Source organism: Euprymna scolopes, chromosome 11 (genome assembly GCF_053919585.1).
Source record: "Euprymna scolopes isolate OS-2025 chromosome 11, ASM5391958v1, whole genome shotgun sequence".
NCBI lineage: Eukaryota > Metazoa > Mollusca > Cephalopoda > Sepiida > Sepiolidae > Euprymna > Euprymna scolopes.
The window spans coordinates 4,318,369-4,343,226 of NC_136492.1; the positions used below are offsets into that span (position 1 = coordinate 4,318,369).

Genomic DNA, 24,858 nt, shown 5'->3' on the forward strand with positions numbered 1-24,858 from the left:
GTTTTTTTCACATTTTATTGTCAAACTTCGCCTCAGGGCTTCGGGTTCGATCCTACCAACTTACCAAAACTTTTTAGCCCCCCGTTTTTTTTTATTTAAGAGCACACACACCTTGAAACACTCGGGCAACGCCGAGTACCCTCGCTAGTTAAAAAAAAAAAAAAAAAAAATTTTTTTTCTGACTCCTCCATTATAAAATATATTAAAAAGAAAATAAAAGCAAAGACAATTTTTTTCAACTCATCCATTAAAAAATATTAAATTAAAAAAAAAAACCTAAACAAAAAGAAAGTGAAGAATTTATTTATTAAAGGTTATGAACTTTGCATTGGTTTCATTTTTGAAAGATTTTGAATGAGAATAACATGTTAGAATTTGTCCTCTTCACAATTGCTGTCCCAACTTGCCCCTTCTTAGTCAATATCCAAATATGCCCATTCTCATTCAATGTCCCAACCACCCCCATCTCAAACCGTTGCCCCAAATTACCTCCTCTCGGCCAATGTCCCAATTTGCACCTTTTCAACCAATGTCCCAAATTTGTCTATTTCTCAGTCACTGTCCCAATTTGAAGGCTCCTCTTCTTCTGACCCGTCTGTTTGTGTGCCAGCACTACGTTGCACTTGTCTGTGAGTCGTCTGCGTTGCCGTGCTGGTTGTATGGAGCAGTCTCTGCGGAACGCTTGACATATTGATTAAATTTCGACGGATATGTTGCACTCGATACAAGTTACGTCGCAGCGACTGTGCTTGATTCAACGTGTTCCATTCTTCGTCGCGTTCGTTTGCATTTTCTTTCTTCTGAGGTTTAAACCTTAAGAAACAACAAACAAAAGAGAAAAACAATGAAAAATAAGGTTTAATGACAACAGCCAATTGTCGACGGAAAAATTTATTTTAATAAAATGTAACATATAGAATCGTGTTTGCAAAAAATTTTGATGACCAGATTAATTGTTTTCAAAGGTAACTCAAAATTTTGATAATTTTTAGGGAAAGATGAGATATCAAAAAAATAAACTTGTTTTTGTGTCTCACAAAACATTTAGCTTAGAAAATAAACTTTCCATGTCTCAGAAGCGTCTGCTTATACAACAAAAACATTTAGCTTAGAAAATAAACTTTCCATGTCTCAGAAGCGTCTGCTTATACAACGAAAACATTTAGCTTAGAAAATAAACTTTCCATGTCTCAGAAGCGTCTGCTTATACAACGAAAACATTTAGCTTAGAAAATAAACTTTCCATGTCTCAGAAGCGTCTGCTTATACAACAAAAACATTTAGCTTAGAAAATAAACTTTCCATGTCTCAGAAGCGTCTGCTTATACAACAAAAACATTTAGCTTAGAAAATAAACTTTCCATGTCTCAGAAGCGTCTGCTTATACAACAAAAACATTTAGCTTAGAAAATAAACTTTCCATGTCTCAGAAGCGTCTGCTTATACAACAAAAACATTTAGCTTAGAAAATAAACTTTCCATGTCTCAGAAGCGTCTGCTTATACAACGATCCCGCATTTCCTTATACAGTATTATTGTTGAAGACTTTCAAGCCTTGTTGGTTTGGTAATAAAGAGAAGACAAGACATCTTTGCTTTTGAAGCCGCATCTGAGCATGTCTGCGGTGGATTGTCCCCCGCTTCATGCTGACACCATGATTCTTGTTAGAACATCAAAGTTATGCAACTCTAGACCTGGTCAGTACTAAATGGGTGACTATTTCGAAATACCAGGTGCTGTATGTAGGAGAACGTCGATACCTACGTGAACAAACTGCAAAAATCGTCACCTGCCATGATCAGGATATATGTTACAACTGGAGACCGCATATGAATTTAATATTTCCTTGACACTTTCTCCTTTGGAGGAAGTCAGTTCAACCCACATGTGACCAATACTATTTTTTGTATCATATCTCCCTGTCCATTCCTATTCTCAAGTGGCTCAGGGTCTCCATACCAATGGGAGGACAGAATTTTCTCATCTTCTTGCTTGAAAATGTAATCTGTTTTTTTCCTGAGATGTTGTTAGAGGCTGGCTATTACTGAGAAAGGTTCTTTTTAAGTTCTTGGGTTAGGGATTCATGTCTGAAGAAGATAACATTCATCAGCGATATTGTCATCTCTACTTGGTTCGAAACTTCCTGTCTTACACCTGCAGTGACAATATCAGCAAGAAATGCAAATATGAAACGGAGTTGAAAGATAAAAATGTATTGCTTATAGATTTCCTTACCTATAGCATCATTCTGACACGCAAACATGAGTATCCGTAAATTTTTTTTTATAGATATCATACTAAAGGATGGCAGCTTTTTTTTTTTCTTTTCTCAGTTTCCACCGAGAACTTTCATTTTGTTTGTTTGTTTAACCAGCATATCAATCTTCTTAAACTTTCATTTTAACCAAAAAATTAATAAAACTTAAAAAAAAATACAAAAATAAAATAAAACACTTCATAACTAACAAATGGCCAGAGTTTTATAAAATATTCAAATAACCAACATTTTTTTTATGAACAAATGGAAATGCATTTTATTGAATTTAATTATATTTTTCAAAAATTAAAATTTTATTCCATTTTTATTCTATTACATTTTTTATTTCAATAACTAATTCAATTTTTTATTTCAATAACTAATTCAATTTTATTTCAATAACTAATTCAATTAAAAATCTTATGAATTAACAAATGAACGAGGGTGTAAAACAAATGAGATATTCTTTCAAAATTATTTCGCTTTCACGTTTATTTGATTACAAGAAAAACTATTACATTCCTAAAAAAAAAAAAAAAAAAAAAAAAAAAAAATACAATTTTGAAATTTTAAAAAAGTAAAATATTTATCTCCCCATCTCCATTCCATTAAAATAATTAACAAAAAGTAATTTTTAACAAAAAAATTTAATTAAAAAAATGTTTTTATTTATTAAAAAAAGTTAAAACATTTTTAGGCTGCATTATTCCCAACACCCAAATGCGTGATATTTCGAAAATCAAGCATGCAAATGAAATAATAATTAATAGTATATTGCTGTCATGCTTAAACATATTTCCATTTCATGGATGTCCAGTGCGATTGCAGACCCCACAATATTAAATGACCTTCATTCAAACTAAAACATACTTTAGTTAATGTTGTTTAAGGATATTCATTCTCAAAATCTTTGTAAGAATTTGCAACAAATGTCCATCCTGTGAATGTCTAGTGGAAACAAACTCATCAATATTAGTGGACAATCTTTGAACAGATACTACACTTTAACCCTAGCTTGGAGGCCAAGAAAGTGTATTTGCAGATATTTATTAAATTTCTAGTAAATTTATTCAATCTATTTTGACAAACTCATTTTTTTTAAAATCAGATTTTAATTGTGTAATGGCTTACATCATAAAAACCATGTCTTATAAAATTGCATTTCGAAAACTCCTGTCTAAACATCAAAAACAAATCTGTACAAATCTTATATGCAAGGCTAAAAACAATTAAGATATATTTTTTCTACATTGTATAAATCCCTTTAAACAGATTTATTATATTCTTTTAAATATTTTTAAAATACTTTTTTAATAAATCACTATTTTTTAAATATTTTTAAAATACTTTTTTAATAAATCACTATTTTTTAAATATTTTTAAAATACTTTTTTAATAAATCACTATTTTTTAAATATTTTTAAAATACTTTTTTAATAAATCACTATTTTTTAAATATTTTTTAAAATACTTTTTTAATAAATCACTATTTTTTAAATATTTTTTAAAATACTTTTTTAATAAATCACTATTTTTTAAATATTTTTTAAAATACTTTTTTAATAAATCACTATTTTTTAAATATTTTTTAAAATACTTTTTTAATAAATCACTATTTTTTAAATATTTTTTAAAATACTTTTTTAATAAATCACTATTTTTTAAATATTTTTTAAAATACTTTTTTAATAAATCACTATTTTTTAAATATTTTTTAAAATACTTTTTTAATAAATCACTATTTTTTAAATATTTTTAAAATACTTTTTTAATAAATCACTATTTTTAAAATATTTTTTAAAATACTTTTTTAATAAATCACTATTTTTAAATATTTTTTAAAATACTTTTTTAATAAATCACTATTTTTTAAATATTTTTAAAATACTTTTTTAATAAATCACTATTTTTTAAATATTTTTTAATCTATTATTGTTTAAAATATTTTATTTTTTACTTCATTTTGTTGTTTGGAATCCAATGTCCCCGTTTATTACACTAGAAATAATATTGAATGCTAACACATTTGGAACAAAATAAATTTCAAATCCTGCGGAATAGCTTGATCTACAGTAAATCTACCATACACGTTTGAAAGTCAAAAACACGCCTGACAAATGGATGACTTTCCAAAATATCACAGATATGCCACCTGACACAACATAATACATGCAAAAAGTTCTGCATTGTTTTGCCTTCTATAAACCTAAATTTCGTTTATATACACATTTTATAAGAATTCATTCATTTTAATTTGTCTTCTTTTTTTTTTGTGTTTCTGTATCGTCCAATGTACAGGGTCACTTTCCTCTGAAAATGATAGCGTAGGTTGGAGTTTTTCATGACAAAATAATTTATCTGCTTTGAGTTGAAGCATTTTCCTACTTACCCTGGCCAGCAGAGATGAAGATTGCCTCGATTCGTACCATAGACGAGACCACCACCAACTTGAGGTAACCACTTGGCGGAGTTCACACTCACATGAGTTCTCAAATCAGCATCCACGTAGTGAGTGATGTCGTTAACATGCTAACAAAATAAAAAATCATATGTCGTTAACATGCTGAATAGGGGTTTAAAAAAAAAAAAAAGAAAAGGTTTAAAAAAAGACAAAGGTTTAAGGTAAAAAAAAAGGTTAAAAAAAAAAAAAAAAAAAAAAAAAAAAAAAAAGGTAAAAAAAAGGTTAAAAAAGGTAAAAAAAAAAAGGTTAAAAAAAGGTAAAAAAAAAAGGTTAAAAAAAAGGTAAAAAAAAGACAAAAGGTTTAAAAAAAAAAAAGACAAATGTTTAAGGTAAAAAAAAAGGTTTAAAAAAAGGTTTAAAAAAAGGTAAAAAAAAAAGGTTAAAGAAAGGTTTAAAAGAAAGGTCTAAAAGAAAGGTAAAAAAAGAAAGGTTAAAAAAAAGACAGGTTTAAAAAAAGGTTAAAAAAAGACAAAGGTTTAAGGTAAAAAAAAGATTAAAAAAAGATAAAAAAAAGGTTAAAAAAAGGTAAAAGAAAAAAAGGTTAAAAAAGTAAAAAAAAAGTTAAAAAAAGGTTAAAAAAAGTAAAAAAAAAGGTTTAAAAAAAGGTTTAAAGAAAGGTTTAAAAAAAGGTTAAAAAAGACAAAGGTTTAAAAAAAAGGTTAAAAAAAAGACAAAGGTTTAAGGTAAAAAAAAAAGATTAAAAAAAGGTAAAAAAAAAAAGGTTAAAAAAAGGGTTTAACCTTTTTTTAATCTTTTTTTAAGGTTTAAAAAAGGTAAAAAAAGAAAGGTTAAAAAAAAGACAAAGTTTAAAAAAAAAAGGTTAAAAAAAAGACAAAGGTTTAAAAAAAAAAAAGGTTAAAAAAAAGACAAAGGTTTAAAAAAAAAAAAGGTTAAAAAAAAGACAAAGGTTTAAAAAAAAAGGTTAAAAAAAAAGACAAAGGTTTAAAAAAAAGGTTGAAAAAAGACAAAGGTTTAAAAAAAAAGGTTAAAAAAAGACAAAGGTTTAAAAAAAAGGTTAAAAAAAAAGACAAAGGTTTAAAAAAAAGGTTAAAAAAAAAGACAAAGGTTTAAAAAAAAGGTTAAAAAAAAGACAAAGGTTTAAAAAAAAAAAAGGTTAAAAAAAAGACAAAGGTTTAAAAAAAAGGTTAAAAAAAAAGACAAAGGTTTAAAAAAAAGGTTGAAAAAAGACAAAGGTTTAAAAAAAAGGTTAAAAAAAGACAAAGGTTTAAAAAAAAGGTTAAAAAAAAAAGACAAAGGTTTAAAAAAAAGGTTAAAAAAAAAGACAAAGGTTTAAAAAAAAGGTTAAAAAAAAAGACAAAGGTTTAAAAAAAAGGTTGAAAAAAGACAAAGGTTTAAAAAAAAGGTTAAAAAAAGACAAAGGTTTAAAAAAAAGACAAAGGTTTAAAAAAAAAGGTTAAAAAAAAAGACAAAGGTTTAAAAAAAAGGTTGAAAAAAGACAAAGGTTTAAAAAAAAAGGTTAAAAAAAGACAAAGGTTTAAAAAAAAGGTTAAAAAAAAAGACAAAGGTTTAAAAAAAAGGTTAAAAAAAAAGACAAAGGTTTAAAAAAAAGGTTAAAAAAAAAGACAAAGGTTTAAAAAAAAGGTTTAAAAAAAAGACAAAGGTTTAAAAAAAAGGTTAAAAAAAAAGACAAAGGTTTAAAAAAAGGTTGAAAAAAGACAAAGGTTTAAAAAAAAGGTTAAAAAAAAAGACAAAGGTTTAAGGTAAAAAAAAAGATTAAAAAAAGGTAAAAAAAAAGGTTAAAAAAAGGGTTTAATCTTTTTTTTAGGTTTAAAAAAAGGTAAAAAAAGAAAGGTTAAAAAAAAAGACAAAGGTTAAAAAAAAAGACAAAGGTTAAAAAAAAAAAAGAAAAAAGTTTCTATCAGCAATCTTTGCTAACTATTTCACATAAGCCTTCTATCTCTTCATACATGATCCTTTATAATCACATCCTTTACAACATGTCTGCTTCACTTTCTTATTTCTTTTGTCAACATTAATTATGAATTTTAAAACATTTCGCAAACATTGCAGCAAATAAAAACGATTACCTTCATTGACTGTTCGCCAGCAAATTCTTGGCTCAACTCGTACACTTGTGCAACCATCTGAAATGAAACAAAATATTTCATCATCAAACAAAAATAAAATAAACATTTTTCTGCATTTACATTGTTAGCTGACAGATTTGATGTTAAGATTAGTTTTGCAGCAAACGCATCATCGGCCTCCTCCTGCAGATTGCATCAGCTATTTCCAAATAGTCATCTACTTCTACGGTTAATTTAGCCATCCATAACTAAAAAACTTGAATGGACCATACACCAAAATGCTACCCGGCGTCTACGTGAGATGCAATAAACAAAATATTGTATGGTTGCCTTTCAAGCGATTTTACTAATTTCTGAAAAATTTAGGCATGACAAATGTATGACACATGTATAACAATTGCTCCTGCTGCTTCTCTAGACATGTCTTTCAATCTGTGATGACAGATAATTGCTGATTTGAAAAACCTCAAAAGCTATTTGTCATTAAAAAAAAATATTTCAAAGTATTTTTTGGTAAATATTTTGTGATTTTTAGAATCAGTGGTTGTCTGTGGTCACAGTTTGCTCGAGTGATATACCTAGGGAAGCAGCAGAAGCAGTTGTACCTAATCGTAAATTTATCGAGCCTAACGTGGTTGTAGATAAACAGTAAAATTACCTTCCATGTATGTCCATATTTGTTCGATGCTGACTTTTGGTGCTGGCTGGCTGGATATGCACCTCAACACAATGAACCAGCTGGAAGAATGATTCCATGATGTGCAGAGGTCACGTGACAGACGAAGCGACCTCATATAACAATCAAGAATGTGCTGGAGAAGGACACTGACCCTCATGATCGAGTGTCTGGCTGCAATGATTGAGCAAGCATCGAGGTGCACAAACTCCATGAATGTTTTGTCAGCAATTGACGGACAACTCAAGACAAAAATTCTAATGGCAGATTTTTATGCTTGTGGTAATTAATTTGATCAGGTCTGTGCATTATGACTGTGTTTTTTCATATCGAGAAATGTAGATATTAGATAGAGGTAACAACTATTCTGTGGTTGTTAGTCTGCAATTCCTTGATAGTTTTTTTTTTCGCAAGGCCTTGTGAAAGGGTCGTCATCCTATAGCATCTAATATTACTAAATGGTCACCCATTTAATACTGACTAGACTCACTTTGGTGATCTAATGAAAACTTAAGTGTCAACATTAGCTGTAGGTGTGTAAATATCTGTTAGCAAATGTGTAAATGATTAAACGTTAGCGAAAAGCAAATTAGCCTTTAAATAACCAAAGTTCAACCAGTGGTGCGTGGTTCGTCATAAACATACTTGGATAAAATTTTAAAGGTCACAAAAAGAAAACCACAGATAACAAAACTTTTGAAAATGCAAAGTAATGCGAAAAGATTTTGGTAGAATTAAGGAGGAAACTAAACTTTTGTCACCAAGTGATTTTTAATAGGATTTTAACAAAAAACATTGAAAGGGGGATTTTAACAAAAAAATTGAAAAGGGGATTTTAACAAAAAAATTGAAAAGGGGATTTTAACAAAAAAATTGAAAAGGGGATTTTAACAAAAAAATTGAAAAGGGGATTTTAACAAAAAAATTGAAAAGGGGATTTTAACAAAAAAATTGAAAGGGGGATTTTAACAAAAAAATTGAAAAGGGGATTTTAACAAAAAAATTGAAAAGGGGATTTTAACAAAAAAATTGAAAAGGGGATTTTAACAAAAAAATTTGAAAAAGGGCGTATATTATAGATTCAGAAATGCTGGAGTTCAATCCAAATAAATCAGGATTTTATATGATTAAACTAAATCTATATCAACGGCCAAATTTGATGAACAGAAATAATGGCATTCTAATGAATTTAACGATGAATAGAAATCTGTAGTTCTCTTTAGTCATCATTAATTACAAGCACGTACATGCAACAATTGTCTGAAACTTAAAAAAGAACATTGTTCACACCATGATGACTTAACATTTGTTATCGCTTTTCTGCCTTTTCGTTACAAAGTGTAGTATCTGTTTGCATGGAGTATTTTTAATGAATATGAAGAGGTGAGAAGAAAAAAAAAGGACATACAAATTAAACTAAATGTGACCTGCGGAAATTCCATGGTGTTTTCTACATCTGTATGATTTAAAAGTTCCTTTTGAAATAAATGTCCATCAGGGTCAATACTATTAAGAAAAACATTTTTTCTTCCTTTATAAAAATACTAGCAGAGAGACCCGACATTCCCCCTGATAGAACATTGATCAACGAATGTTTCACAATCTCATATTTTTATTGTTATCGAAACTGGTGAAATTGCCCATTTTGCAATCGAATTGATTAATTGCCTGTTCTAATTGAAGACCCATCGAAGTGCAATGGGGAGGAAGCTTCACATAACTTTCGCAGTAACTTAGTCCACAATACATTGTAGTTTACATTGCACTGTAGAGAACCTACCGTTCATTTTATAAAATTATTTTTATATATAAAGACTCGATTTAAATTTTAAAATGAAAAAAGTCAATGGTGCAATTGTGCTTTAAGCAGAAACAAGCAAAAAAAAAAAAAAAATAAAAAATAAAAAAAAAAAAAAATAAAAAAAAAAAATAAATAAATTCACATCAAAATCGATCATTCCTGATCATTTGCTGCAACTTTTGCAAACAGAGACATGCAAGATGATGGATCCGCAAAATCACAGTGCAACAATAACGCTTCTGTGCATATGCAACTGGCATTGTTACTTTGTGCATTTCCAATCAAACCTTCCTCGACTTTGTATGCAACCACAAGGCCTCGTTACTTTGTTAGTCGGTGGAGAGTAAAAACCTGCAATAACCATGGGCCAACAAGAAAAACTTCAAGCCGACAATCTTGACCTTCACAGGCTTTATACAAAACCTGATTCGCTCAATAACCAACGCAAATAAATTACCGACATATCGCAACACGCTTTAACTCACCTTCATGTTGAATTTAGCATAAACAAACCAAAGATCAAAATAGAGACGTGATCACAAAAATTGTCTTTTCTAACTCGACAAATTGATCGTCTACATGAAAAAGTTTTACTAACCTGATTGGTAGTGAATACCCATGAGATCCGTTTGGCTGCGAGCCCAACCAAAACAAAATGATTTTTTGGAGAAATGCTCACAGATATTGCGTTCGGACCTAAAAAATAAATTAGACATGGCGGCACATGAATTCAGTTCTCATATATTATCTTGACTTAGGAAATTAGAATGAAATTTGCAAAAACAGATTTTTATAATCAATGAAATGAACGAGAGCATGACATTTCGAATATATTTTTTTTTAATCACAAAAAATGGCCGCGCAAATAATCGGATGATGAAAAATCTAACGAGTATATTTTTTTTGTTTTAGATATTTGTAAAATAAAAGGGCAATTTTTGTTAATTTGGACGAGACCATTTTTCAGTGTTCTGAGAAAGAAAACCAGTTTTTCTGGCGTCACAAATAATTGGTGCATTAATGGCTTGTGATAACAGCAAAAATATTTTTTAATCTAACATAATTTTTCTCCACTGAAAATTGCATTCGAGACATATGAGCAATTGATATGATAGATCCATCATCAAGCTTATCTAGAATGAGGCAGCATCACTAGTGACGAGAATAAATTCCATCTAAGGACTTTTTCCTTTTTAATTTTCTCAAATACATTTTTGTACTCTGCTGCAGAAGCGATTTTTTAAAAACCTTTTTACGGTTGGAGAAATTTCACTCGTCTTTTAATTTCTTTGCTGTTGTTCAAAGTTTTCAGGGTTTATTAAAATGCCATCGCAAAATTGAGTCTGCCTAGTATGATGTCAATGGTTTGCTGAAAAAAAAAAAAAAAAAATCACTGCAGCAGCTTTTATTCTGATAGGCAATCTCCTGTACGTATGCATATTCGTATGGACATTAATTGATAAAATTTCCAAACATCTTTCATCCATTGGTATTTGCAAATGTGTGTCGCTCAAGATGTTTTTGAGAAAATATACTATCAAGTTTTGAAAATATCTCCTCCAGGGTCGGAAAGAGGATAATGGTAACTACGACGAATGTTCCAGAAGTAATGCATCCTTTTTTTTTTTTTCAGCTTATTAAAGGGGATTGCAAATTGCATTGTTATGATGACTGAACTTATGCATTCATGACATAAGAGTTTCAGCTCTCTGTTGCAGATATTGACAATGTGTGAGATTAAGCAACCCCCGTCATGGACATGTGTCAGAAGCAGAGATGTGTCATTAAATTCATAGTAAAAGTGCATTAAGAATGGTGCAACCATGTAGAAAAATAAATTCTGAAGTGCATTTTAATACTTTCGTCTTTGTAGTTCTTCACTTTTCTTTTTAGTTTAAAAAAAAAAAAAAAAAAAAAAAAAGAAGGCTTTACTTTTGGAACGAGCCTCATATTGGATTCATCATTAAACTAATTGGAGAAGACACAATTTTCTAGTTTTGTTTATATTTAGGTAATAGTCAGCTAATGTACTTCCTAACTTCTGGCGTGGATGCTACCGGAAATGGTGACAAGGCAAATCAGTACTTTCTCATTTTTTTTCTCTCCTGCTTAGATCTCCCCTGTGTATGTATTTTGTTTTTTTACATTTTTCTGATCGTATTTTTTATTTAATAATCATTGAAAAGTTTTTTGGTCTTATTTTAATTTAGAATTATTGAAATTAAAACTATGACATGATGGTGTCATGAATGCATGCAGCGAGGTGCATATTGTGGTGAGAGGGGGTGTTTGATTGGACGGGATGGGTGGAGGAGGGCAGAGAAATGCAAAACCTTAACTAGGAAAATAAGACCAACCGCCGATATGTCATTATGGGCTTGTTAAAGACAAAGCAGATGGTATATTGTCTCAAAAATAGAGACAGATTTGGAATTATCTATATGTCAAAAGAGATGGTCGTATTAGAAGTGACATTAGATGATAAGGACCACACAGTGCTGGGCGAAAGAAACCCAGGGGGCTGCCAAAAGATATCAGTGTGAGCACCCCCCACCCCCTCCCAGGAAAGAGAGAGGTGTTGAGTGGACGAGACGAAAGGTAGGCTCTGAGATGAAGAAAGGGTGTTTTTAACCACTCTCCGAGGGGAAAGTGAGGAAAAGGGGTTGGATTTAGAAAAAGGAATCCTAAAAAGAGTACAGTTGTAGCAAACTGAATGGCTGGGTTGGTCAAGTGCTCCTGACTTGGGGGCCTTCACAGCCCAATGTTAACTAGCCTGTGTTAATGGGAAATCTGTGACTTTACTGGTCTGGTCTTACATTGTTTCACTGCTATAGTCAGTCACCTTGATTTAAACAGCTGTTATGAAGTAATGAAATTAATAAATAGTTTGTTATTGTTATAAACTGGAGTTCTGTTTGTTTGTGGTGAGAACTCTTAATTTTGCAGCAAGCCGCAAGGACCAGCGGAGTGATTGATGTAGCCAGAGACTACCTATACAGGGTAGGAGACGATTCGATCGAGAGGCGAGGCGCCCCACCATGGAAACAATGTGTGAAGACGATCAACAGGCCAACTTGTGACGAGACAATGTACGATCAAAGGAGCACCTGTCAATATCGGGCGCAGTTTGACGAGGTTAGAATTGGTGTAGTGTCAGTCCCTGTTATAAACTAATTTCAATAATTCTTAATTAAAATTTTTAAACATATTTTCAATAATTCAAAAAATTCAATAAAGACCTCCAGAGAAAACTTTGAAGAAACTTCCTTTTAAAATGGTTTACCTCATCAACAAAAAATTGCATTGTTTTTTTTTTTTTTTTACAGAATGACTTTATCCAATCAGTCCATCACATTATTTGCATTTCTCATAAATTTTTCTGTTCAACATTTGATATTTGATCTACAAAATTTACACATCTCACAATTGTTTGCCTTATGCATTGTAAGCTAATCTAATTTCTTTGTAATTTTGTTTGCCTTATGCATTGTAAGCTTATCTAATTTCTTTGTAATTTTGTTTGCCTTATGCATCGTAAGCTTATCTAATTTCTTTGTAATTTTGTTTGCCTTATGCATCATAAGCTGATCTAATTTCTTTGTAATTTTGTTTGCCTTATGCATCGTAAGCTTATCTAATTTCTTTGTAATTTTGTTTGCCTTATGCATCGTAAGCTTATCTAATTTCTTTGTAATTTTGTTTGCCTTATGCATCGTAAGCTTATCTAATTTCTTTGTAATTTTGTTTGCCTTATGCATTGTAAGCTTATCTAATTTCTTTGTAATTTTGTTTGCCTTATGCATCATAAGCTGATCTAATTTCTTTGTAATTTTGTTTGCCTTATGCATCGTAAGCTTATCTAATTTCTTTGTAATTTTGTTTGCCTTATGCATCGTAAGCTTATCTAATTTCTTTGTAATTTTGTTTGCCTTATGCATCATAAGCTGATCTAATTTCTTTGTAATTTTGTTTGCCTTATGCATCGTAAGCTTATCTAATTTCTTTGTAATTTTGTTTGCCTTATGCATCGTAAGCTTATCTAATTTCTTTGTAATTTTGTTTGCCTTATGCATCGTAAGCTTATCTAATTTCTTTGTAATTTTTTTTGCCTTATGCATTGTAAGCTTATCTAATTTCTTTGTAATTTTGTTTGCCTTATGCATCGTAAGCTTATCTAATTTCTTTGTAATTTTGTTTGCCTTATGCATCGTAAGCTTATCTAATTTCTTTGTAATTTTGTTTGCCTTATGCATCATAAGCTGATCTAATTTCTCCAAACTTTGTTGATTAATAATCGATAGATCAGAAGGAAAGTTCGATTGTAGTTTTTTATACTTTTATTTACATTCTTCACTTACAATTTTTCCCAGGATTCAATGCTAACCTCACTCGCCTTAGTCTTCGTAACGTTAAAAAAGTTAATATTTTTCATCCCAATGTTTAGTTTCCTGTGCACGTTTTTGTAGATGACTTGTTTTTACAATTGAGACATTTGTTCAATATGGAGGGTTAGATTTAATTAATTTTCTAATTTATTTGGAATCCTTCTTGGAATTTCTGCATCTCGATTTGTGACTTATCTTTGACAGAAAATGAGACACTTAAAATCATTGGTGCTTAAAAATATAAATACTTAACAGTGCTTGTGAATGTTTTATAACGTTTGTTGTATTTTCTTATCAAATTCATATTTGTTCGTCTTTTATCGAACTAAATAGGGATAATACCACAATGTACTTTAAAAATGATTTTACGCATTTTTTGAATTTATGATCAAACCAAAAACATCAATAACCAAAGTTATATAGATGCAAGAAACATGAGAAGTTGTCATATACTTGAATCTAAATGTTGCCAGGTGTGTGGCAATATTTCCACGGGCCTCTCCTAGGTGTGCACGATTGATAAAATAAAAACAATCCTTACCAAATCCCTTTGTATAGAGACATTGTCCAAGAGTATCTTCTTGAAGGGAATAAATGGCCAAGACTGTGTCGTCAGGAAAACCACGATTTGTGGGAACAAATGTAGCTAATAGACGACCATCTTGGGAAATATCACAGCTGGCGTCATTGTGCAATTTACAATGAGAAACAATCACATTATCGCTTACTGAAATAAAAAGAAAAACAAAACTATTTCAATATGTGTGTGTGTGTGTGTGTGTGTGTGTAATACAAAATTTTCATTAAAAATATGACTCATTTTTATTGTACAAATGCATTTTACGTCTTTAAAAGGCAGACCAGGTGAGATAAGTCATTAAATACGTTAGTGTCAATAGAGAATCTAAAATATTTATTTATTTATTTTTTTTTTTTTTACTCACATTCATCCCAAACAGAGCATATTGCCAATTGGAAATATTTGAGACCATGCTTAGGGAAGATGAACAAGATGTTGGTTTACATTACATTTAAACCTGCATATCAGTAATCAGAGAAGCAGGCAGCAGGAAAGGAATTCCAAGGTTTGGCTGTTCAAGGGAAGAAACTATTAGAGTAGAAAGCTTTCTGGCATTTAGGGACCTCAACAGTGAAGGGGTGTGATTTTGTTGCTAAAAATGTATGTATGTCGAAGGGCCATGAATGCCATGAGTTCATAAGAGCACATTTCATTAAAATACTTTTAAAACAGGCACAGGGATGCATTCGGTGATGGGACAGGGGTCGGAGCTTAGTTGACAAAGCGGGACTTATTAGATTGGAGACTTTTTTTTTTTTAACCCTATCCAAGAGAGAAAGACTAGTGGTAGATGTACCAGCCCAGATGTGGCAACAATACGCCATGCATGGGTGAATCGTGGCCTTGTAGAGGCACAGGATACTCTCAGGTGTGAGTAATTTTCTAGCACGATAGAGGGAACCCATCTTCTTTGCAGCAGCCTTCGCAACGTCCTCAATGTATTTATTCCAGTTTATATTGCCTGTGAATGTTAGGCTGAGAAGTTTGAAGTAAGAATTCTCAGATAGGGTGTTATTTGTCATGGATATCGGTGGTTGCAAAGGCTTATTGCAATTGTTAAAAGCAAGCAGCTTAGTCTTATTAACAATAAATGTTACCATTCATTTACCCCCCCCATCTCACTACGGAAGTCATTTTTTAAGAATTCTGCCATTGTCTTCGATTTGTGTATGTCTGTTCTTCCCTCACGCATGTTATGGAGAGTTGTATCATCAGCAAATATACCCATCATGGACACAATATTATTCAGGGTTTGTACAGATTTTCAATGTCCATTTTCAAGGCATTCTCTAGACAAAATTAAAGTTTTCAAAACAAAATTTGGGGTTTGTTTTACAATCAACAGCGATTTGAAAAAGTGATAAAAAAAAAAAGAGAAATATACAACAAATAAATGTTACCACAGCCAATAACAGTTACTTTGCAAACTATGTGCATCATTTTTTGTTTTAAAAAGTTTTAAATGCTTTTTATTTCATTTCTCTTTACTGCTTTTTTTTTTTTTTCGGCCCGGTCAGCCTAATTTTAAATTATCACAGCGAGTCCTAGGCATACAAGAAAAGTATTTTTTTTTAGCGGGGGAGGGGGGCGGGGACAATTTATTTATTTATAGCGGCTACCACTACCCCCCCCCCCATTAAATTATAAAGGAGAACAAAAATAGATCTTTATCATGAAACTACCAGACGTAGTTTTGTGATAAAGGGACATAACTCTTATCCACAATGATACTATGCAATTTCAGAACAATGTATTTTGATTTTATTTTCAGTATTTAAAAAATATTTTAATAGTACTTTTACTATTACTTAAAAAATAGTTTAATAGTATTTATTTTGCTTTTATTTTTAATATTTTTGACACAAACTTTACTGGACATATAGAATACAATTTTCAAGTCCTTTTCAAGGATTTTCAAGGTAATAATAGAAATAAGGTCTTTTCAAGGTAATAATAGAAATAAGGTCTTTTCAAGGCGAAGGTCAAAATTCAAGGACTTTTAAAGTCTGTACGAACCCTGTTATCAGGAAGGTTGTTAATGAATATCAGGAATATTTTTAAATAAAATTTTACGTGATAATTTTCCATAATTTTTGTAGATACCCCTTATATATCAAAGAGTTTACTTTTGTTTATTTGGAATGCACAAATTTCACGGCTCAAATAGATGGAGGAAAAGCAAAAACAAAAAATACTCACTACAAAGAACTATAGCTAGTATAGAGATGAGAAAAACTGAGGCGACAGAAGAAACACTTACTATCAGTGAGGTCTGGTAGTTCGAGCTTTCTAAAATCCCAACGCTGAATTCGGTGAGTTAAGTTGATTATATTTGTGGCGACAGCAATTTCCCCTCGTCCCAAGAAAGCACCTGAAAGAAGAAATCAAAACAACTAAATAATCATGCTGTACAAAAAAAAAAAAAGATGAAAGGAGGGGTGGCGGGCAATTGGTAAGAGCAATACTCACCCGCGATGGCACGGTTAATTGCTGCCTGAAGAGTATCACTTGGCCGAGGTAGAGAATCCTCCGAACTGCTTGTTGTGTTTACATAATGTTGATGAATCTGTCGTTGTCGCAGACGTTGCAGGATACGTTCTTGTAATCGCAGCAATCTAAAGCAATATTGAAATAAAATGCTTGTCATGTATCAAATTGATTCTTACGGGGTTTTCAAATTCTATCTACAAGAATATAAAGAAATCGATCTGCATCATTAAGACATTTGGATTATTCTGACTACTTTTCACATCTTGATTGTAACATTCATAACGTTTCGCATCTTGATTGTAACATTCATAACGTTTCGCATCTTGATTGTAACATTCATAACGTTTCGCATCTTGATTGTAACATTCATAACGTTTCGCATCTTGATTGTAACATTCATAACGTTTCGCATCTTGATTGTAACATTCATAACGTTTCGCATCTTGATTGTAACATTCATAACGTTTCGCATCTTGATTGTAACATTCATAACGTTTCGCATCTTGATTGTAACATTCATAACGTTTCACATCTTGATTGTAACATTCATAACGTTTCGCATCTTGATTGTAACATTCATAACGTTTCGCATCTTGATTGTAACATTCATAACGTTTCACATCTTGATTGTAACATTCATAACGTTTCACATCTTGATTGTAACATTCATAACGTTTCGCATCTTGATTGTAACATTCATAACGTTTCGCATCTTGATTGTAACATTCATAACGTTTCGCATCTTGATTGTAACATTCATAACGTTTCGCATCTTGATTGTAACATTCATAACGTTTCACATCTTGATTGTAACATTCATAACGTTTCACATCTTGATTGTAACATTCATAACGTTTCACATCTTGATTGTAACATTCATAACGTTTCACATCTTGATTGTAACATTCATAACGTTTCACATCTTGATTGTAACATTCATAACGTTTCACATCTTGATTGTAACATTCATAACGTTTCACATCTTGATTGTAACATTCATAACGTTTCGCATCTTGATTGTAACATTCATAACGTTTCGCATCTTGATTGTAACATTCATAACGTTTCGCATCTTGATTGTAACATTCATAACGTTTCGCATCTTGATTGTAACATTCATAACGTTTCGCATCTTGATTGTAACATTCATAACGTTTCGCATCTTGATTGTAACATTCATAACGTTTCACATCTTGATTGTAACATTCATAACGTTTCACATCTTGATTGTAACATTCATAACGTTTCACATCTTGATTGTAACATTCATAACGTTTCACATCTTGATTGTAACATTCATAACGTTTCACATCTTGATTGTAACATTCATAACGTTTCGCATCTTGATTGTAACATTCATAACGTTTCGCATCTTGATTGTAACATTCATAACGTTTCGCATCTTGATTGTAACATTCATAACGTTTCGCATCTTGATTGTAACATTCATAACGTTTCGCATCTTGATTGTAACATTCATAACGTTTCACATCTTGATTGTAACATTCATAACGTTTCACATCTTGATTGTAACATTCATAACGTTTCGCATCTTGATTGTAACATTCATAACGTTTCGCATCTTGATTGTAACATTCATAACGTTTCACATCTTGATTGTAACATTCATAACGTTTCGCATCTTGATTGTAACATTCATAACGTTTCACATCTTGATTGTAACATTCATAACGTTTCACATCTTGATTGTAACATTCATAACGTTTCACATCTTGATTGTAACATTCATAACGTTTCACATCTTGATTGTAACATTCATAACGTTTCACATCTTGATTGTAACATTCATAACGTTTCACATCTTGATTGTAACATTCATAACGTTTCACATCTTGATTGTAACATTCATAACGTTTCACATCTTGATTGTAACATTCATAACGTTTCACATCTTGATTGTAACATTCATAACGTTTCGCATCTTGATTGTAACATTCATAACGTTTCACATCTTGATTGTAACATTCATAACGTTTCGCATCTTGATTGTAACATTCATAACGTTTCACATCTTGATTGTAACATTCATAACGTTTCACATCTTGATTGTAACATTCATAACGTTTCGCATCTTGATTGTAACATTCATAACGTTTCGCATCTTGATTGTAACATTCATAACGTTTCACATCTTGATTGTAACATTCATAACGTTTCGCATCTTGATTGTAACATTCATAACGTTTCACATCTTGATTGTAACATTCATAACGTTTCACATCTTGATTGTAACATTCATAACGTTTCACATCTTGATTGTAACATTCATAACGTTTCATCTGATGTAACTTCTGACCTTCTTCAAGTGCATCTTTTACAACTTGGAATGCCGGAATTTCAAACTGGACAATTTATTTAATTCACAAAGGTATATTATTCTTGTTCCATCAGCTATGACAAGTGTTAAGTTATATTATCTTTACTGTCATTTAGAATGAATTGTTAATCAATACCTTAATCCATTGCCCCATTGGGAATTTTGGAAGCTTTAAAACCTAATTTTGTGTAGTATTACTACTTGTTACTACTGACAAATTTTTTTTTTTTTTTTTTAATAAATTGGAACATTACACGAAAATAAAAATCAAGATGAAAACAATAGTTTGTATTATCCAAATCATTCTCATCTAAAACACGTTGAAATATAAAACTAAAGAATTCTTTTATAATTCATAGGAACATTTCTATAATAATATAATTCATAGGAACATTTCTATAATAATATAATTCATAGGAACATTTCTATAATAATATAATTCATAGGAACATTTCTATAATAATATAATTCATAGGAACATTTCTATAATAATATAATTCATAGGAACATTTCTATAATAATATAATTCATAGGAACATTTCTATAATAATATAATTCATAGGAACATTTCTATAATAATATAATTCATAGGAACATTTCTATAATAATATAATTCATAGGAACATTTCTATAATAATATAATTCATAGGAACATTTCTATAATAATATAATTCATAGGAACATTTCTATAATAATATAATTCATAGGAACATTTCTATAATAATATAATTCATAGGAACATTTCTATAATAATATAATTCATAGGAACATTTCTATAATAATATAATTCATAGGAACATTTCAATAATAATATAATTCATAGGAACATTTCAACTTGAAATAGTTGAACATTTTCTTCGATATTTACTTTATAAATCCAAAACATTGTTCAGGATTGTCTGACTAGACACATGGTCAACTTGGATAAACAGATTAATATTACTTAGAGGTTGTAAGTTCAATTCCTGATAAAGGTACTTAAAAACAAACTTATCCTTGACATCTAGTGGATCCAGATACGAGGATCAAAAGTGAATAAAGGCTAAAAATGTATTCACTTTTGATTATATATTTGAAATATTAAAAAGTTTTTTATGAAAATGCGTAGGTAAAACAAAATAAATTAATTTTCCAAATGAATTTTCTTAGAACACTGGAAAGAAAAATAAATACTAGTTGACCATACCTGACATTAGCAGGGAATCTTTTTTTTTTTTAAACTTCCATAATTTTAGTTATTTTTCTTTTTAAATAGGATTTTCAAAGTTACAATATAATTATATATTATTAATTGAACCAAATTGTTATAAAATAATTTTGTTAAGATTGATTTAATTTCTATAAAATTATTTCATGTAAAAAGATTGCAAAAGTTTTAATAAATCAATATTCGCCACAAAATTTAAAACCAGTTTAAATGCCTTTCTACCAGGTTGTATATGCAATAGATGCATATTTTAATTTTTTTTTATTATTTATATACTGATATTAGATTTTTGATGTGAGTAGAATGATTTTCCACAATCAAAAACCACATACCGGAAGTCATAGACTAGAGTTTCGATCTTGCCTGGCCCCATCAACACAACATATTCAAACTTGGGAATGAAAACCAGAGCCACTTACATGTGAGGCGAGTACCCTGCTACCCGAGTCACCATGCCATGTACAAGAAAGTCCATTAACGAACACAGATCAAGCAAATCGCAACAAAGTTCGACTGTGAAATGTAACTATTTCTTTTCAACAAAGAATGCAGTCATCCAACTACTAAGTACCCTGGCCGATGTCTCACAAGTCGAATTTTATGTGAGTGTTGTTTGATTGTGGAAATAATTACTGATACGTGTGTTGATGGGAGGTGTATAATTTTACTGATATACATTCAGCTTCCATTTTTTAATGTTTTTTCAGTAAATGCATTTTTTTGGGAGGGGGGGGGTATTACTTAACAACAAATAATCAGAAAATACTGTCCATAATACAGCTTACCACATTTTCTTTAATTTTGAATATTTTTCTTAAATCCAAAACATTTTTTTTTACTCATTACAAACCATTCTATTTTTGTGCGTGTGCGCCCGCTTGGTGGGGTGTCATTATTTTAAAATGATTCATAAAATACTGTCTACATTATTTTCATTTGATTATTATTCTTTACAGCTTCCATAATTTTTTTTTTATCAAAGTGTTTTGCTTTGTTCTTTTAAGGATTACACAAAATGAAAGCATCCATATTCCCCAACATCGCAGAGTCGGGTCAGCTAGTAATATATAAAATGAAAGCAAATCAAAAATTTGGTTGATCTATTATAATACATTATATTGACCATTTACAGATCATTAAACACCAAAAGACAATCGACCTGTTGTCAATAATTCATTGAATACAAGTTGCTATTTTACTTATAACAGGTAACAATGCCTATACTAGTTTGAGTGCACGCATTCGATTTAAAAGAAATGGAAATGATTAAGTTATCATGATGCATCACACAAGTTATCATGATGCATCACACAAGTTATCATGATGCATCACACAAGTTATCATGATGCATCACACAAGTTATCATGATGCATCACACAAGTTATCATGATGCATCACACAAGTTTTAACGTTAATATCTCTTCACCGTCAACCGATAATGAAAGATTACAAGAATGACGAGTACGTACTTATTTTTCTGAATTGTTTTTCACATTAGAATAATTTCATATTATTTGGATTCTTCTGATTACTATTGTCATCTAGAGTTTTATTTTCACAGCGTTTTGGCCAAAGTAACCCCCAACCTTATTCAAGTGTATCTTGTTGAAACTCCGGAATCGAGATAACGAACTTGGTAAAATTCAGTTATAAGTGACACTCTTTTGGAGGTTGAAGGTTCAATCTTCAGCGCGGGCAATACCTATAATACAACTACAAATTACTTAGGACTTCTACCTGGTCACGGCTGATGAAACGCGAGCATGCTAAGATTTCTGCAGTTCAACGGAAAGACTCCACAGAGTTCGACAAGATACACCTGAAAAAGGTTAAAGGTTACACCAAAAGAAACATGAAAATAAAACTCAAGATGAAAACCATGGTCAGAGTAATGAAAATGAAATACTTGATTTGTTCACACGATTGTTAACAGAAAAGAAAAAAAAAAATTTTGGTGTCAATTGCCCTTACTTAGTTTGTTTGCTGATTTCCCGACGCAAAGTACGTGTAATTTCTTCACGCGCTTCATTCGACAAACGAGCCGATTCATCTGAAAGATAAAAAATTTTTTTTTTCATATTTTATGGTTATCTTCCTCATAAATATCTCGGGAGGAAAAAAAGAACTAAACAAAAACACCATGTGACAAAGAAAATAAATACAATCAATTTTCAATAATATCAAATTGTTTTTAAAAAGTAATTAACTTATTATTTGTTTCATTACATTTCAAAAAAAGTTTTTTCTTTATCAAAACATAATTGCCAGTAAATTCAGATTCTTTAAAAATTGGACCTTAAAAGCTCCAAATACTCTCCCATCCATTATTAGCCCATTTTTTTTTTTTATTCTACCAACACATGTATTCACTCAAGTTTTTGGATTTGTTAGTGTACAGCCTTGCGTTCACATTGCTTGACCAATTTTGAAATTTATTAATAAATAATAGGCGCAGCGTACCAGGGAAAATTGAAAAACTCAATGAATTTCTGCTCCCACCTCTGAACCCCATATAAATCATTGTCAATCAATTTTTAAACTATCAAGAAGTTTGTTTGATAATTATTCAAATTGCAAACGATATATAAAAAAAAATTATGAATACAAAAGGAATGACTGAAAAAGCGAATGCAAAAAAAAAAAAAAAAAAAGAAGAATATCCCTTGTTAGCACGAACGTGCAACCTTAAGATAACGATGCTGCCATGATAACCACTGCTCTACGAAGGCGTCAACGAAGTAATGTCATTTTTTTTCTATTTAAACCAATCCAAGAAAGAATGTTTTTCGCACCTGCATGTTTGGCCAAATTTTCATGAAGAAATTATTTTTTTGCTACCCTGACTATTTTTTCTAATTCTCACATATTTGATTGAGACATCACCCTTTCAGACAGTACCGGTTTTGACCCGGTCCAATGCTGGTGAGAAAAGTTTTAGGCAGACATACATTCAAACAGATAGGTGAGATTTATATAATGGATATATTTTGTTTCCACTGAACACAGAGCTGTTTCTTTCCTCTGGACCCTTATGCGATCACAACAAACATTGGCAACAAGCAAAATTAAGCATCTCCAAACTTTGTAACACTGCCGACCAGCAATATTAAGGAACCGAAACTTATGTCACCTATCATACCGAGAATTCTTAAGGAACTTTTTATTCAAGAATCTTAAAAGGGATACGACAAGACTGATAAGGATTACAAAAACCTTTTATTCAAGAATCTTGAAAAGAACAAATGTGGAGAAACAATAGCAAAATTTCCGAACAATCTCAAACAATAAAAACAGATTTTATTGGCAGATTAAACAAAAATTATTAGTTGGAATTTTTTAAGCTAAAGTGAATTTTGCTTCTTTTTCTCTCAAAGAAGTCATCGATTTTATTTTATTATGGCACTGCGTTAACTTTGAACCAGAAAGGAATAAAAAAAAGCATCACCGCTGAAATTATAAACCTACGGTTGACTGAAGTCTAACCATAAATACTTTTATGGAAAATACTTTTTAAAAATTTCTTTTTCTTGGCAAAAAAAAAAAAAAAAAAAAAAAAAAAAAAAAAGGAAAAGGTTTTATATTTTACTTGCCTTTTTACGTTAGTAGCACAATGCTGGATTATGAGTTAGACGAGGCTGGATTTTGTGAATAGAAAACAAAGAACCAGGTGAGACATCCCAGATATTGACCTGAAGATGATGTCAATGGCCAGACAAAAGAAACAATGGAATTCGGTTAACATAATGAAGAAGAAAACAGATGAAGAGAGACAAGTCAAGCAGATGTGTGTGTCATTGCAATTCATTGTAAATCCACCAACCACATACTCTATCTCACTGCGTGCCATTTGTCACAAGTTGAAATGTCAAAATAAAGACAGTGTTTTCATAAACTGTGCGAGTTGTTGAATTATTAAATATATATTCGTGCTCATTTGGGAAAAGTTCAGGATAGAAATTATACATACATTTTCTGCACCTACTTATATAATAATATGATTGAAATTTATAAAATTGACAAAATTATTTAGCCCTAAAACTTTCCTATTTCATAAAAGGCGGAAATGTCTGAACTCAACCAGAAAAGCCAATAACGTGTGCATGAAGGGTCAATAAACACTGTGATGATTTCAAACATTCTGAACTTAGAGTGGATAATTTTAAATGCTTAATGTCCGTGCTGGGACTTGTAACCACAAAAGATGCAAAAATTAGATGAACAATGCCAACCAAGTTGAAAGTAGAACCAAATTTAATGTTCTAAAACTTAGCTGAAGACTGCCAAAGACTTCAAAGTATCAAACAAAACTCTAAAAATATTGAAGAGTCAGGTATTTCCCACATAAGAAATATACGTTAGAAAGCACATTCCAACTCTCCTTTAAAAACAAGTCAAGCCAAAATGAGATTTTTCATTCTCCTACAAAGACAAGCCATCCCAATAAAAATCAGGAAAAATTAAAATCTAGCCCTTGTTTCTGTTGCAAAGCCTTTCACTGGTTTAGAGATTTCCCATATCGTTTTAAAACTTGTCTGACTTGAAATAAAGTTAGACATAAGAATTCACATTGCAAACTGAATAAAGGAAATAAAACTTTGATTAAATAACAAACAGG

General features: G+C 30.6%; 1 protein-coding gene across 3 annotated transcripts in view; it reads right to left on the reverse strand.

Annotated features, from left to right (window-relative positions):
• Positions 1 to 283: 283 nt before the first annotated feature.
• Positions 284 to 24,858, reverse strand: part of LOC145287745 (uncharacterized) — an 89,439-nt gene continuing 64,864 nt past the window's right edge. For 2 of the 3 annotated variants that reach the window (XM_080135512.1, XM_080135510.1), the window contains exons 10-17: positions 22,215 to 22,293; positions 16,678 to 16,823; positions 16,469 to 16,579; positions 14,170 to 14,355; positions 9,842 to 9,939; positions 6,767 to 6,823; positions 4,647 to 4,786; positions 284 to 813 (exon numbers count right to left, since the gene is read on the reverse strand). In XM_080135512.1, coding sequence (XP_079991638.1) covers positions 552 to 813; positions 4,647 to 4,786; positions 6,767 to 6,823; positions 9,842 to 9,939; positions 14,170 to 14,355; positions 16,469 to 16,579; positions 16,678 to 16,823; positions 22,215 to 22,293 — 1,079 coding nt within the window. In that variant the 3' untranslated portion in view covers positions 284 to 551. Of the gene's footprint in view, positions 814 to 4,646; positions 4,787 to 6,766; positions 6,824 to 9,841; positions 9,940 to 14,169; positions 14,356 to 16,468; positions 16,580 to 16,677; positions 16,824 to 22,214; positions 22,296 to 24,858 lie in introns of all 3 variants that reach the window. The other variant, XM_080135511.1, reaches the window with a different exon arrangement.